The 17253-nt window shown below is 44.2% G+C and overlaps 1 protein-coding gene across 5 annotated transcripts in view; it reads left to right on the forward strand.

Moving 5' to 3' along the window:
• CBFA2T2 (CBFA2/RUNX1 partner transcriptional co-repressor 2) overlaps positions 1-17253 on the forward strand; it is a 161687-nt gene that overhangs the window by 114895 nt on the left and 29539 nt on the right. For all 5 annotated transcript variants that reach the window (XM_072631275.1, XM_072631273.1, XM_072631272.1 and 2 more), the window contains 3 exons: positions 3203-3346; positions 7447-7688; positions 10924-11013. In XM_072631275.1, coding sequence (XP_072487376.1) covers positions 3229-3346; positions 7447-7688; positions 10924-11013 — 450 coding nt within the window. In that variant the 5' untranslated portion in view covers positions 3203-3228. The remainder of the gene's footprint in view (positions 1-3202; positions 3347-7446; positions 7689-10923; positions 11014-17253) is intronic.

Raw genomic sequence — 17253 nt, forward strand, 5'->3', positions numbered from 1 at the left:
TGCCAAGCCCTGAATGTGAAAATGTGTCCAACTGCTAAGCTCTCCTCAGGCCCTTGGCGCCAGCGTGGGGAAGGCAGGTGGTCTGAGGAAAGGCTCCCTTTAGGTTGCTGCACAGCGCACACAACACTGAACAGTGTGAGACAACTGTCAGTTCCTTCTTTCCCTTCTTCCCCTCCTCAGCAAAGCTGGGCCACAGATGGATGAGCTGGAAACGTGTCAACCCTTCTCTGAAGGGCACGGCGAGAGCATAGTCCCAGGGAAAGGCACCAGCTCCATCATTTGGCTAATCTGTTTGGCCAGAGGAGAAAGTGTCCTGTGAGCAGGAGAGGCGTAGGAAGGGGGGCTGGCCTATCCGGGATCACCCTCCCCTGTCTGACCAGCCTCTCTCTGGCTTCCAAAGTGGCCAGCAGACTTCTCCCCCGGGAACTTGGAGAGTTTGATGTGAAGTATCATTCCTTGCCTGTGTCTCTGCAGGATAACCATTTTTGAAGGGGAGAATCTAAAGTCCCAGGCAGGCAGCTTTATTTTCTCATTATTATTAAGAACCGACGTTTATACACTACTTTAAAGTTTGCAGAGCACTTTTAATGACATCTCGTTTGGGCCTTGCAGCAAACTGCATGAAGATGCTCTGGCATGACTGCCTGCATTTTATAGATGAGGGAAAGGACTCAGAGCTTATGGCTTTTCTTGTAAGAGAAGGAACTGTCATGTAGTTGGATAAAAAGTACTGGAGATGGAATCACTGGAGTCTAGACCTGGAAATGAAAGGGACCTCCTAGGCCAACCCTTTCCTTTTAGAGATTAGTAAACTGAGGCCCATGGGAGTTAAATGATTTCTCCAAGTTCACCGAGATAGCACGCATTGCAGGTAGATTAATTGATTGGCTGATGGAGTTGGTCCAAAATGCCTTAAAGGGGCAGTCACAGTTGAAATTAATGTAAACCGAGGCACACAGTTACAGTTCTGAGCATAATCAGTTTTTTATCAGTTATCAGTAATCAAATTATTATCAATTTATTAGCAAAGTATGAATTTGCTGATAAAATTTGCTTCCTCATCAGTAGGTAAGAACCCAAGGTAGGGCTTTAGAGATAATTTTAATAGACAAAGGAGGAGCATCCATAGTAAAAGGTAGCATCATAGATGAGAAAACATCATGGTTGAGTAGAGATTGAGTATGGGGAGAAGTGGGGTAGCAACCTCCCCTCCTTCCCTTTGGCTGCTGATTGGTTGTGTTCACCTGCAAGGTTAGTTAGTGGTACATGGATAACGAGCAGACTTTCTTGAAAGGCGACTAGTGAGGTAGAAAGATTTTTTTTTGACATCAGAATAGACCACTGATTTCATAGAAATACTGAACTTGTAAACTTAGAGATAAGGAATATTTTATAGGAAAGCTGAACTTCTAAATGTAACTCGAGAGAGATAAGGAATATTTTATAGGAAAGCTGAACTTCTAAATGTAACTCTTAGACAATAAAATGTGACTTAGCCAGTCACACAAATGTCTGTGGTATAATCAATTTGATATATTTTTTTTCAGGGCATAGGTTCTAAGGCTTCCTTGGACTCTTTAGCATCTGTGTGACTCTGGGCAAATTACTAAACTCTCTTTGCCTCCATTCTCTCATTTTTAAAATGGGCATAAAAATACTCAAAGTACCTACCATATAGGGTTGTTAGACTTAAATAATAATGACATTGGTATGGACATATATATGTTATATATGTGTGTGTGTGTGTGTGTGTGTATGTATATAAAACATGCACAGGGTTTTACAAACCTGAAATCACTGTGTAAACAATAATAGTTATCATCTCTTCCAAGTTAGCTTTTCAAGGGTTGGTCCACCTATAGTGAGAAGAAAGCTTCAGGTTTGGCCACAGACTGACCCTGTTTTTTTATTTCTAAATTACAGTAAATATGAAATGGAGTCATGGAGGGTTCAATGGGATGCATAACTGAAGAACTTTTTGTTCCCAGAGGATAGTCATAGTTCAGTTTTCAGGTGGTGAAAGAATTAGATTTGACCTAATGATTAACCAAAGTAAATGATTGATAATTCAATAAGAAAAAAAATTATTTTTGCAAACACCAGGGCTTGGAATCCAGCTACTCTTCCATTCTCTGTGAAGCTATAGAATCAGGTTTGTATTCATTCAGACCAAATTCCACCACAATCACGTTATGCCTATTTGACTTTCCCTCCCTCTCACGTCCAAGCCTTTGGTGGTTTCAGGCAGCTGCTATAAATCACCCCAGAGGGAGATGTGACCTCTGCTCAGTCTGGACAGTTCATTTAAGTTTATAAACGAGCTCTGTGATAGGGAGTATTCTCTTCTTATTGCATGTTGGGAAGCTTGAAGAGTGTGTTCATGAGTGTGTGTCTGAGAGAGAGACAGAGAGATGGATTTGGGGAGCTGAGTGTGTGTGTGTGTATGTGTGATGGGTTTGAGGACCTGAATATGTATATGTGTGATGGATTTGGGGAGCTGACAGTGTGTGTCTGTGTGAGAGATTTGGGGAGCTATAAAATGGTGCTACCAACTACTCCTTCACCCAGGAGTAAATTTTTAACAACCTGCTATCCAAAGCACATTTTTAAATTTAATCCGCATTCTTACCATTTTCTTCATCTCTTTCTTAGATCTGGGCCATCAACAAAACCATAATCCAAGCTCTGACTTGTAGTATTTGCAGATGCCTGTTGTCTAAATGCTCATGCTGCAAATTTAACAATTGGCTTTTGTGAAAACTGTGTCCACTCGGCTCCTGCACACTTTTGGCATTACCCATCTTGAAAGGTTATTGGGAATGAACGAAGTGCTATTTATGAAGCTTTCTAATTAGCCTTTTAGAGAACATTGCAGAGTCCAGTTCCAGTATCACTGTTGAAGGAGAAACACTATTGGTCTGAGATCGGGAATACCTGAGTTCTAGTTCCTCAGCTGCAAACTCATTGTGTGACTTTGGAGGAGTTCTTTTCCCTCTCTGAGCCTCAGCTTCCTTATACTTAAAAAAAATGGGAGGGGGACATTGAATTGGATAGCTTCTCAGGTCTTCCTCAATTCTAAAAGCCTTTGTTGGAATGCTATGAATTTTCATATTTTCCAGAGTTGCCTTTGTAGCTCACTGTATAGCATGTCTCACCTATGAGAGAATCTACCTGTTGACATGTGTATCCCTTTTCTTCACAGTTGCTAGTGAGAAGAGGGTGCCAGCGATGCCTGGATCCCCTGTGGAAGTGAAAATACAGTCAAGATCGTCACCCCCCACCATGCCTCCGCGGCCACCTATCAACCCCGGCGGGCCTCGCCCGGGCTCCTTCACCCCTACAGCATGTGAGATTGCTAGCCCTTGTTTTCATCACTTGCCTGTCTTGGTTTAATGCAGCATGAGGAAATAAGGGGTGGGGGTGGAGGGCAACACTGGCATTTTCTTTTCTCACCTATATGAGGCATTTTCTGTACCCTGGAGATCAGATAAGGATAGGAACAGGACCTCTGCTGTCATTAGTATAGGGAATTCCATTTTCTAGTGCAAGCTGCTGACAACTGGGGTTTTTTTGGGGGTTTTGGTTTTTTTTTGTTGTTGTTGCAACTTTATGCTTTTAGGACAGAAGTTTTTATTAACTTTTGGAGGGACATCCCTTTGATGTGAGTCTTGTGAATCTGGTGGACCCCTTCTGAAAGCAATGTTTTAAATGCATAAGATTACCAAAGAAACCAACTATATTGAGATTCATTGTCAGGATTTTTTTAAAAAAATAAGCTCCTAAGACCCAGCACCGGGACATTAAGGTCACTCAGCCAGTCAGTGTCAGAGGTGTAATTCGAACTCAGGTCTTCCCGGAAGATTGAGAAGTCAGTTCACTATCTGCTATGCTGTATCTCAACCCTTGCCTGATCCAGGTTATTTCTGAACCTGGTACTTTATTTTCCCCATGTCATTTTGCCTAGGGAATTTTGTGGTTCGTTTTGAGTGGAGTTAAAATGGCCAATTTAAATGATTATCTTGGGTTTTCAAAATGCTTAGGACTCCAAATATTCCCTTCCTAATGTTATTGGAATTTTAGGGCAATTTCCAAAACACCATCCTGACCATCACCAGATGCTGGTTAAACTAGCTTTTTTCTTTCCCTACGTGAGAAGATATAGAAGCAGTTCTTTGTGGAATGGCAAAGCGTGTCTACATAATGTCTGGCACATCCTCGATACTTAATGAATACTTATTGATTGACTGTATTTGCCTTAGTGTTCCTTCCCTATATGGAATACTGCTCGACAACCATGAGCCAAAAGTAGCTTCTGGGAATGTCCTCACACACTGATCCATGACCCTGATTTTTCTCTCTTTTGCTCAGTGTTCTCAGTCTCTAGTCTTCCATATGCAGTAGCTCCATCCCATGAGTACCACAATCTAATTCTGTTGAGTCCCACTCTAGTGTCTGCAGCTGGGGAAGAAAATCACCATTAGGAGAGGGAAGAAATTACATGTCATCCCAGGCTGTGTTAATATAATTTCTGGACCTCCAAGGAGAAATTCCAGAAAGGGCTTCGCTTGCAAAATAACTAGGACTTCGGTGGTGTCAGGAGACTTAGGTTACACAGGGGTCTGCTTCAAAGTAGGGCTGTCCTGTGCGAATTATGTAGGCATCAGTGGAAAATGTCTCAAGATCATAGAATTAGAGCTGAAAGGGACCTTGGTGGATATTGAGTCTAACACCCTCAGCTAATCAGCTAGATAGCAAAGTGGATAGAGCACCAGACCTGAAATCAGGAAGACATGAATTCAAATCAGACCTCTGACGTTTGCAACATGATCCTGGGCAAGTCACTTAACTTCCTTTTACCTCAGTTTCCTTATCTGTAGAATAGGGGTGGGTGGGTCATAGTAGCATCTGTTTCACAGGGTTGTTGTAAGGATCAAATGAGATAATTGTAAAACACTTAACACAGTTCCTGATAACATAGTAAATGCTATATAAGTGTTAGCTATTGTTAGTATTACTAATGAAGAAACTGAGGCAAGCAGAAGTTAAGGGACTGACCCAAAGATGTACGGAGAGTGGAATTCGCGCACAAGTCCTCTGCCCTTCAGATCCAGGACTTCATCCACACTAAGCACTGAGTTGGCCCTCATGTAGCAAAAGATTAGTGAGGAAGAGCCCCAGGAGGTTTCAGTGCAAGCATTTAGCCAGAGGCCTTATTTTCCTTGACAGATACCAATCCCTTGAAGTTAAATTGCTGGGTTTTGGGATTGATTTTAGCCCCAGGTGAATATGAGGCTGCTGGAGAGTGCTGAGCAAAACCAGTTACTGACTTGTGGCTTCTGGTCTAAACAGGCCTGTGTATCTTGAAATAAAGCAGACCTTAATTACCTGATAAACATTTCGTGGTATTTAGACTTCAGAGGCCAGGCAAGGCTGCAGTTGCCTACATGAATGTCTTCCATTTTTATCTCCATGTTTGGCCACTTGGGGGTGGGGGGATGTTTTATTTGGGAGAAGACTGGGCCATAATAAGCTTTTATTAAACTGGCTGTCAAAAAGGCTTCCTTGAAGCTAAGTCCTGTGGGAAGGAGAGCACACAGTCGAGGTGGCGCTGGTGGTGGTGGGAGGGTGCTTATGGGGTCACTTGAGAGGAGGGCAGCATTCCAAAGACAACTGACCTTTCAGTGGAAACACAGGCGGCGAAACAGATCATAGAATGGGGTGGGGAGTTGAGGTGAGAGCTTCATTTTCATTGGCCATTTTCATGCAATAGACAATGCAGATCTAGCCCTTCTGTCTGCCCCTCAATAGATGATGGTTGAGAGTGGCCGTGGCCAAAATAATCATCCCTCTGCCGCCTGCTTGGTGATGAGCCTTGGCCTTCGCCCTGGACAACAGACATACCAGCCAAGGATCATAGATTTAGAGCTGGAAAGCGATTTAGAGGCCCTCTAGGCCAACTCCCATTTTATAGGGGAGGAGGCTGGGGATCAGACAGGTTGAATGAGTTGCCCAGAGTCACACAGCTGGTAAGTAGCACAGCCAGGATTTGTCCCATGTCCTCTAATTCCAAACCCATTGTTCTGTTCACTGCTATAAAGCAGAAACAAATGAGAGCTATGTACAAGATGGAATGAGAGTTCATTGAAAGGGAGAGAGGAAGCATTATAGATAGAGCACTGGGCCTGGAGTCAGGAAGACCTGAATTCAAATGTGATCTCAGACCCTTGCTGGCTGTGTAACCCTGAGCGAGTCACTTAATCCTGTTTGCCTCAGTTTCCTTATCTCTAAAATGAGCCGCAGAAGGAAATGGCAAACTACTCCAGTATCTTTGCCAAGAAAACCCCAAATGGGGTCACAAAGAGTCAAACTGGACTGAAAATAATGGGAGGGGAGAGGTTTTTTGTTTTTTTTTAAATTCAGACGCAGGGATAGGAAGAAGATGGAGATTAGAGTTGGCTGCTTGAAGAAATTGGCATTTGAGCTAGGCCTTGAAGGATGAATAGAATGTGGACAAAAGGAAAGGTTGGGGTGGAATGGAGTAGGGAGGGGGAGAGGGAGGGCATTCTGGACATAGAGAATGTCATTTGCTTTAGTGAAAGACTCTGGCAGCCCCTCTCAATGACCTAGCCTCCCTCTCAAACCACTTCCAGCACCAAGCTGATTTTTGTGGTGTGTTCAACTGGAAAATTATACTGAAAAGCATGTAGAATCCCCTTGTAGTTTAAGGGGAGGGCATCAGGATTTGAAGTTTTAATTAGTAAGCAGCAAATTCATTATGTCCAAAGTCTGATTTCTCAGTATTACAGCTAGGCATAGGGACTGGACTTTTCATTGGTATAGGAAACTGGGGAGGAGACTTCCTTCTACCAAGGGTGGATCAGCACCTTCTCTTCAACTTAGAGTCTTAGAAAATATTGTTGAACCCTGAGAGGGGAAGTGGTTAAGGATCATACAGCCAGTCTGCATCAGAGGCAGAATCTGAATCTGCATCCTCCTAGCTTCCCAGTCAGGCCTGAGCCATTCTGCCTTCATAACATTATAGACAGCGTGTGTACACTCTTACTCCCTTGCTCTCTCACTCACTCTCTCTTGCCTTACTGTGTCACGTTGTTGATTCGTTATATTAAGATCTTTCACATGAGCTGTTGTCCCCGCCATGCCTCCCACATCTTGGGAAGTTAATTGCTTGGACTTGATGTAGGGTTTCCCATTTATCTCAATTAAGTCTCGCATTTTCTTAGAATGGGTCTATCATTCAAGACTGCTAAGATTTGGAGCAAGGGTCGGGGGAGAAGAATCTTGAATCTTGTCATCCAAGATGTCAGCTGTTTGGAGTATCAGCAGCATAAGCCTCAAAGGCAGATGGTGTTAGGAATGGGACTGTCCTTGAGGTGCTCGATTTGTGCAGGTCACTTAATAAGGTTCTCCGTCTGTGTTCCCCTTCAGTGTCCAATGGGATTAACCATTCACCGCCCACCTTGAATGGCGCTCCTTCCCCACCTCAGAGATTCAGCAACGGCCCTGCGTCCTCCTCGTCCTCATCACTCACCAATCAACAGCTTCCTGCTACCTGTGGGGCCCGGCAGCTCAGTAAACTGAAGCGCTTTCTCACTACCCTGCAGCAGTTTGGTAATGACATTTCCCCAGAGATTGGAGAGAAGGTTCGGACGCTCGTCCTGGCTTTGGTAGTAAGTATAATAACCATTCCTGTCCTTCACAGCCACAGTGTCCAACTCTATCCCTTTGTCTGAAACTCCCTCTTTTTCTACCCTAGAATGGCAGAAACTTGGTGTTTCTGACAGAGCGTTGACCTTCCATTCTGTAATATTTGTGTGTTCTGTTCTCTCATGCTCATACAGAATATGAACTTAAGGTCAGGGGCTGCTTTGTTTCCTTGTCCTATCCTCGAACTCACCCCATGACTGGCTGATAGTACACGCTTAATAAATGCTGGCTGATCTGGATTGAATTTACAGTATGGGCATTAATCAAAGAATTGTTATGCTCTTTCCCCTGGCTGTATATTTTTTTTCTGGCCTTCTTTCAGGTCTGATGAACCTGCTGAGGGCTCTTTTCTAATGCCTCCTTAACTGTTTCCCAACAGGCCGACCTTCAGCAGAATCAGGCCAAGGTTTTGATTTCCTAGGTCATATGCCTATGACGTTGTTTCCAAAATAAAGAGGAGAAAACTGAGCAGCAGGTTTAATTTTCAAAACAATAATTTTCCAAATTGTCAGCTTTGCAGTATCTGTGAACAACTCCAAGAGGCTCCCTGCCACTCAGCACCTCACAGGAAGGCAGTTCCCTCAGAACTGCAGAGCACACGTTATTTCTGCAGCTGCCACATTTGCATTTGGGTCCCCCAAGAACAAGGTGGCTGTCTACTGCTCAGTGGGCCCTCAGCTATCTTGCTGTTGCTTTCAGATGGGTCAGTGCTGGATTCCCAGCATTTGTAAGCCAATAGTTGTTCCATAAGAGGTGCTGAGGTGCTGTTGGTGCTGACCCTGGCCAAGAAAAGAGATGTTGATGTCTCCTGGCCTCTTAGTGTCAGCTCCTATCTTAAATATCTTCCTCATAAGTGCTTGCAAAGCATGGCTCCAAGTTTTAAGAGGGGAGACTCTGCATGCCTCTACTCAGCACCATAGACAAAACACTTAGCACCTTGATTATTAGAGAGGAGGCAGTGTAATGCAGCAGCAAGAATGCCAGAGTCAGAGCTGGGCAAGATCTGAGCTCAGATCGAACCTCTGACATCTTCGTAACTGTGTGGCCGCAGCTGCTCGTCAGGAGCAAGTCACTTAATCCCTCCGAGCCTCATTTTTCTCCTTTGCAAAATGAGAATGATGAGATTTTAATACCTGCCTTGGTATTGGGTTGTATGAAGACCAATCAGCCCAATTAATAAGCATTTAATAAGCATTAATAAATCTGTGCAGACACTGAGGATACACATTTAAAAGGGAAATAGTCCCTGCCCTCAAGAAGCTTACATCCTTTCGGGGGAGACAAGCATTCACATACAGATGTATGTGTATTTTGCTGTGTTTGGGATTTGCCAAATAGATAAAAAATAGTTTGAGCGGACAAAGATACTAGCTGGTGACTAAAGGAGAGTAGGGGTTGGGGAGAAGGTGAGTATTAATGGAAACTGGGGGTTTTCAGAGGCAGAAGTGAGCAGAAAGTGCATTCAGGATATGAAAGACAGCCTGAAAAATGAATTGTGCTGCATGAAGAAGGATGAGATGAAATAATGTGCTTAAAGCTCTTTGGAAAGTTTAAGGTATTGTGTAAGTGTCAGAGGCAACTAGGTGGCTCAGTGGTAGAGTGCTGGGTCTGGAATCAGATTCATCTAGTTCAGATCTGGTCTCAGACATTTACTCAGTGTATGACCTGGACAAGTTATTTAACTCTGTTTGCCTTATTTGTAAAATGAGCTGGAGAAGGAGATGGCAAATCATTCCAGCACTTTGCCAAGAAAATCCCAGGTGAGGTCATGAAGTCAGACATGACTGAAACAACTCAACAACAGAAGTGTCAGATATGCTTTTTAATCTAAAGTTGTTCAGATAACCTAGGGAAAGGTTTGAACCTCAGATTCCAGGCCTGTGAATTGAGCATCTCTCTCACTTAGACTTACTGTCAGCATGTCCAGATGCTGCTCTGGTGGCCAGAACCTTAAAAATAATAATTATTCACATTTTAGTGTTCTCTTTTAGGATTTGCCAAATCCTTTTCCTATCCTGTAAGGCATGTGCACTTGTAGGATTATAGAACCCTGGATTAGAACTGGGTGAAATCTTAAAGGCCACCTGGTGGGATTCCTTCATTTTACAGTTGAGGAGACTGAGGTATAACTTGTCTTGCCCAAGGTCCTCCAAGCCCATAAGCTCAGAGCCATGAGGTCTCCAGACTCCAGAAGTGCTCTCTACACTTCCCCCTCATGGTGATGAAATGAGTGATTGAAAAGTTTCTCCCCCCATTTGGGACCAGCAGCAAAGAATTTTTACTCACCTTGCACATAGATCTTGAATGGAAACAAATTTTTGTCTCTGATTCTCCCTCAACTTTAGCACCCTCTGCAGTCAACCAGTTATCTATCTAAAGAGTGAGGAGTTAGATTTTGGGTGAGCTTTCCACTTTCCGAGGAAAATCAAGGAAGATAGGAATATGTCACCCTCTGAACTGGATGATTTTCTCACTTTGTTATCAGGAAGCTTTGATATCCCAACTCTGGCTTGACATTCAGAAGAGAATTCATTTCGGTCTGAATCATAGACTTGAAATGAAGGAAATGAGATTGGCACTCTCTGAGGATTCCATTCAAACTTGGGGTAGAAGGAAACATTCTCCCCTTTGCCTCTCCTCTCTCCTATTTTTCCTTCCTCTCCTCCCTTCTCCTTTTTCCTTCTTTTCTTCCCTTTCTACTTCTCCCTGCTCCTCTCCCTCTCCTTCCTCTTCCTTTTCTTCCTCCTTCTCTCCTCTCCTCCCTCCTCTTCTTTCTCCTTCTGGCCTCTCTTCTCCCACCCCCAACCTTTTTCTCTGAGTCTCTGGGAAAAGTCCATTTTGAAATCCAGAGTGAGAAAACTGCCTAGCACTGGCCACTCAAGTCTCTCTGATGGCCTTGTTTGGGGACTGCCTAGGGGGAAGGGGGATGGCGAGTTGTCAGCCTCTCTGGCATCTGCTTGTCCCCTCTCACAGTGGAGATGATCCCAGAGTCCCTGCTCAGGAGTGTCCTTGTGTCCTGACGTGTCAAGGGGTAGGACTGTCTAGCAGGACCTTTGAGGCAGCCGCTTGGTGTTCAAAGTCTATGATGTGGCCCGGCAGCAGCGGACAAAGGAAAATAGACAAAAGGAGCTTGTTTGGTTTGGGGTGGGAGGGGCTTTCTGAGTGCCCCACTCCGACTCTTTTCCTTCCTCTTTACAGAACTCCACGGTGACCATCGAGGAATTCCATTGTAAGCTACAAGAGGCCACCAACTTTCCTCTTCGTCCCTTTGTGATTCCATTCTTGAAGGTAACAGGCAAACCCCAGATACCCTAGGGACCAAGGCCTGTACTCTGTGACCCTCCGGACACCCCACTCCCCAGGCATTGATTTCCAGCTTCAAAGGTTTCAGTTTTTAAAAGTTGTTCATCCTCCCAGAGCAGGGCTCAGCAGGCCTTTCCAAGGTGACAGGCAAATCTCAGATTTCTTAATCATCCTTGCAGGAATTGAGATGGGGGGAGCCATTTAGAGATTCCAAGGACCTCCAAGGTCACCTCGTCCAGCCCCCTCATTTAAAGATGAGCTAACTCTAGCTGAGGGCCAGGGTGGAAAAGTCAGTTGCTCAAGACCACCCTACAATAGGTGTCAGAGATGGAATTCAGACCCAGATCACAGGATAATAGATGGAGAGATGAAAGTGACTTCCAAGATCTGCTACACAACCCCTTTGGCTCAAGTTTATTTGGGGCGAATAGGAATGTACGTCCCTTTCTCTTGGGGTCCTGGCCCCTGAAGGGATAGAGAAGGGAGGACAGCTTCCCACACACTCCTTTTCTGTAAAGGCAAAGACCTGAGGAAGGTGTGGTTAAAGTCATAGGTTCACACCTTGGTAGGATCTGGCAGTTGTGGGCTGTTTCCGAAGGGGAAGCAAGTGAAAGCTCTCACTTCTGCTTGCAAGGTTGGAGTTGGTGGGAAGGGAGTGAGAAAAATCCTGGTAGTGCTGTCGTAGGGGATTCTAAGAATAAGGAGAGAGAGACACATCTGGGAGTATCTTTGGTACAAATTAGTCAGGACATGAATAGCTCCAGATTTGAGCTTCGATACTTTCATCATTGAGTCCTGATGACTTTGGGTGAATCTTTAGCCAATATCTTAGCCCTTCACCCCTATAGGGAATTCCAAGTCAGCTTGAGCACACAGTCCAGCTGCCCCCAGACCTTTGCCCTTTGGAAGTCTCTTCTGAGATTCCCATTTCCAGAGGGGAAAAAAGAGGTGAGCCCTGCCTGATCTCCCATGGCTACACCAACCACACTCATGATTCAGGAGATGCCATCTGTTCCCTCTTCCCTTTTGTTCCTTCCAAAGTGCTACGTGGGTACTCACCCCAAGACCAGCTGGGGGGGAGGGGAAGGGACAGGATGGGGAGGGTGAGAGGAAGGAGACATTGGCAATGGCTGACTTTCTACAGAGAATGCAACTGAAAGGTCTTATTTGTGGCCTTGAAGAGGCTGGCCCTTACTGCCAGGAGTTTATGTTTTATATAAACATATATAGTTTATATGTATATAGTTTTTCTGACTCTTCCCTCACAATGATTGGTTGCTTCCTGCAACAGTAAATATACCTGCCTGCTGCAACCCCGACCCCTGCCCTAACTCCTGATTTTCTGGTCCTAATCTGATCTGGGAAAGCTAATAAGATAACCAAGCTTGTTTAAGACTGTGAATAAAATAAGAGTCAACAGGCTCTGAGCAAGTGCCTATAAAGTGCATGGATTTTATGCCAACTCTTCTTGATTACTTAGGGACTTTTTTAAAAACTTAGAGGAATAGAGGAGGGGTATCTATTAGATAATTGAGATTATTTGGTCCATGACTTCTGGATAAGGGAGATATTGATGTTATTTGCTACTTAATGTCCCATTTCAGAAGACTTTTCCCCTCTAGCTAATAGAGGTGGAAAACAGTAAGTTATAGGAAAAAATTCCAAAATGCTAACTTTTTAATTTAGCTGAGTGCAGAAGACAATATTCCAGGGTCTACCTACCAAGGTAGTGGTAGTGTTACTTGGTTAATCACTGAAGTGGTTCTATATGGACAGCCCCCCACCCTACCCCCAAAATAGCTGGGGTTACACTGTGAACCAGGCGGATCTTGAGATTTCCTAGACAGAAATGTTCCACAAGACTCCGGAATCATGAAAGTATTAACAGACTTGTTATCCTAAGAAATAATTACAGTATGTTTTTATCCATCAAAGGACAGGTTGAACACAGGCAGAACTCACATACGGCCCCCACCCCCACCCCCAATTTTCCGCGCCAAAATGCAAAGATCAGGCATGCTTTAAAAAAAATGTTAATCCCGAGTGCCTGCTGTTCCTCTCCCTAGAACAGTGCGCCTGTCTCTGTAACTGCTCTGCCTGGTCAGGCCCTCCTCCCTCCTTCATTCTGCTGTTTGGGCACACAGCAGGAGGCATGGACATGGTGGCAGCTTTTTGGCATTGGGGCTGCTGTCAGTTTCTTTCAGCTCCAGACACTAATGAGGGTGCTGGCTTTATTAACCCTTCATGCAGAGCTGGCTCCATGCATGCACATTCAGTCCCTCTCCTGAGCTGATGGCTTAGCCAAGAGGCAGCGTGACTCATAAGGAGCTCCTGGACCTGAGTCAGGAAGACAAGGCTCAGACCGATTCTGACCCGTGCTAGCAGTGTGACCCTGGCTAAGTCTCCTATCTCTCACTACCCCAGGCAGCTCTTTCTTACTGTCACTTACAAATGGGTTACCCAGCTGCATCTGAGAGACCTTTATATACTGGTGATCATCCATTTCCTTTTAGGAGAAAAGTCAACTTTAGTTTTTTTAATTTCAGATTTAATTTGAGATTAGACATGCATTTAAAAAAAAAATACCTCCACTCTTTTAAATCAGGATTTTATCAACATAATAGCAAACTTTACTTTTTATGGGCAAAGAACTTATATGGTTGAAATTTTAAATTCGGGCTATTAGAGTTCTAGCTTGGGATAGTCTTCAGAAACAATTTTAAGTTTGGAAGACAGGGGAAGGGAAAAGAGAATCAACATTTATATACCATGTAGTATGAGCTGGACACTGGGCTAAGTAGTTTACAAATATTTCTGGTCAGCCCTGGAAGGTAAATGCTATTGTTATCCCTATAGATAACACAGATGATAATAATAGCTAACATTTATATAGCGCTTATTATGTTCTGGACGCTGTACTAGGTGCTTTACCAATATCTCTGTTCCTCATAACAATCCTGAGAGGTATCATTATTCCATATTATAGTTAAGGAAACTGAGACACATTTTCCCAGGGTATTTCTAGCTCAGGTCAGATTTTAACTCGGGTCTTCCTGACTCCACATCTAGCATTCTATCCACTGAGCTGCCTCTTGAGCAAAATAACACAGAATTCTAGGATTTCAAACAGAATGGGACGATGGAAGCCATCCAGTTACACTTCTTCAGGTGAGGAAACAGATTCAGAAAGGTGAAGAAATTTGATCAGTCACACAGATAGTTCATGGCAGATTCAACTCTGACCTCCTGACTCCAACAAATCGAGGGATTTTGCCACCCATATCATATTACCTCTTTTCTTTCCTTCCACCCACCACCAAAGGGAATGAATATTCAACTAATGAATAAGATTAAAAATGTGGATGCCAAATAATTAAGACTTTTCTTTTTGAAACCTTAAGTAGGGTATCATCATTAGCAGTCCTACCAGTGCTTCTCTTTCTGGTCAATAGGGCAAGGTGAAAATTAGATGTCTAAGGCCTACTCACACTCCTTCCCAACACACTCCCTGCTAGTGGCACCCCATCCTTTCTGACCTTTGAGCTAGAAAGTTTGGGATACCCATTTCTTCCTCATTCTGTAACTCTAATCTTGCCAGACCCCCTGATTTCTTCCTTCCAAATGTTTTCCCCTCAAAAAATAAGTGTTTTAGAAAACTATATCCCTAGTGTCCTGACTGACAATAGAGACCCATACATTTTAGAATTGGAAGGGGATCTTGATTGGCATCTAACCTATCTTAGTTGTCATTTTACAGAGGAAGACATTGAAACCTAGAGAGGGTAATGACTTACCCAAGGTTACACAGATCCAGAGTCTAAAACCAGAACCTCTGACTCCAAATTCAGTGCTCTTTCCACCAAACAAGCAATAAAATGTCTCCTAGATTTAGCAGCTGAGGAGTTCTGGCTGCCAGAATCATAGGTTCATAGAGATGTTACATTCCTGACAGGTCAGGCCACTGCTTGAATTCTTTTGTTGACGTGAAGCTTGTTGTTTCACAAAGCAGCATGTCCCATTGCTGGGCAGCGCTCAGTTTTTTTAAGAACATATTCTCTTGCTGTTAACCTGAAATTTGCATCCTTTGGATTTCTGCTCATTAATTCTGGCAAAAATAGGTGATATTTGCTTGTTCTTCTTTGTAAGCCCATGAGGATTCAGATTAAATGTAAGGACCAACCTAGGTACTAGAGGACAGATAATGAAACGCCCTCCTTTTCTTGGATAGGAGATGATAGACTTTGGGGTGCAAAATGTTGTATAACTTATCCACTATGTTTATCGTGTCAGCTGGGCAGAGTAAAGACTTGACTGTTTTCCTTACACGTAGACATTCTCTCTCTTCTCTCTCTCCCTACCTCTTTTTCTCTTACCCCTTCTTCCCTTTCTTTTTTTCTCTCTTCCCCTCCTCCCCTTCTCTCTCCCTCTTCCTTCCCCACTCTCTTTCTCTCTTCCCCCCTCCTCTCCCTCTCTCTTCTCTCCAAACATCTCAGTTCGTTTCCCCACCACTCCTCACAGAAGAATGTGGCTTCCAGACCTTTGCCCCCATGACCTTCTTAGATCACCTCCAGTCTATCAATCTTCCTACTTAAGTAATGCAGAGGCTGGTGAGACCCTCCCTGCCTTTTGTTCTGGACTTTGCCCTCATTAGTGAAGTCTGAAAGGACTTTGCACACAGCATTTGTTTCTGTGGAATCTGTTCTTCACCCTGCCCCCTCTCCCCCCAAGTCTCTTGCCATTCCACCTGTTCTCAACCCTCACGCCCCGCCCCCCACCCTGTACTCATGCATGTGGCGTTTTTGTCGTTGCAGGACTTCACATTTAAATCTGCCGTTTATTTTCATCTCCATCACTCCAGCCGTTGAGGTCACTTGAATCTTGGTCCTGTCATCCATCATCTCCACACACTTGATAAGCCATCTGTGCTTTCATCCAAGCCATTGATAAAAATGCTGAATGGGCCAGGGCCAGGGACAGATACTTGCAGCCACCGCTAGGGCCTTCCTCTGAGTCTGTCTCAATCATATACCAAACCAAAAGTCCTTGGGTCCCATTGTTAACATGATGAAGGATATGGCCAAGGGGACCTGAATCTCAGAGTTCCAGACCTCAGGCACTCAGTGAAGCTTGCACAGTTCACTTCTCAAACATTTAGATCCTAAGATGCATCTTTGATCTCATCTATTTGAATGCTGTCTCCGGGGAACTAGACTGTGGCCCTTGCTGTGAGACTCTTGTCCATGGGACAGACATTTTTTCTTTTCAGATAATGAACCTGAAGATGTGGTTCTGGTAGAGGGAATAGAAACTACACCATTTCATCCTGGGTAATAGCAGTTCTGGATACACTGATTTCCCATCTTACTCTTCTTGCCCATGTAAAGTTTTGGGAAATGCGGTATCAGACATGGGCTGCACTAGCCACCAGGAATAGCTTTATTTGCAGAATTGAAACATATCCAGTGTGGGGAGTGGGAAATATGAAATCACATGTCATTGCTATAGGGTTTTGACATTTAAAAACTAAAGGTCTCCGTAGTCAAGTGTGAGAACTGGCTTCCTGTCTTTCCTCTCCATATGCTGCACACCGTGGGGGGCAGAGCGCAGCCTCCATCAGGCAGTGAGCTGCAAATGGGAAACGGGGCACACAGGCTCCCCGCCGTCGCTTTGCTTGCCTACATGTTTTAGGATGTGCTAACTTCTTTGAGATGACCATCTTCACATGACCCACATGAAAAGTAGGGAGAGAGTATATTTCTGGCTGTGTCCTTGTAGATAGACTGGACCCTTCCCAGACACATGCACTGACCTAATTCCCTTCTGTACTCTGGCTCACTGGGACGTGCACATGGACATCAGGACAGAACCTCCATCTGCAGGCCAGTGTCCAGTCCAGCCATGTCTTCATTCTTCGCTGGGCTCTACTCAGGCTTCTCTCGACTTTATCTACCATCCCATGGCAGCCTCCACACTCTGAAGCGGCCCTTAGCGGACCCTTTCTCTCATTGGTCACTTCCTCCTAGGTCTCTCCACTTTAAGGAAAGTCCCTATTTCAGTCATTCCCCAAACCCATGCACACACTTTTCATTTCCCTTTCTGTGCTGTCTTCTCCCATTAGAATATAAGCTCATTGAGAGGAGACACTGTCTTTCTGCTTTTATTTGTATTTCCAGTACTGAGCACAGTACCTGGCACATGGTAAGCACTTAATAAAGGCTTGTTGAC

The sequence above is a fragment of the Notamacropus eugenii genome, chromosome 1, assembly GCF_028372415.1.
Source record: "Notamacropus eugenii isolate mMacEug1 chromosome 1, mMacEug1.pri_v2, whole genome shotgun sequence".
Taxonomy (NCBI): domain Eukaryota; kingdom Metazoa; phylum Chordata; class Mammalia; order Diprotodontia; family Macropodidae; genus Notamacropus; species Notamacropus eugenii.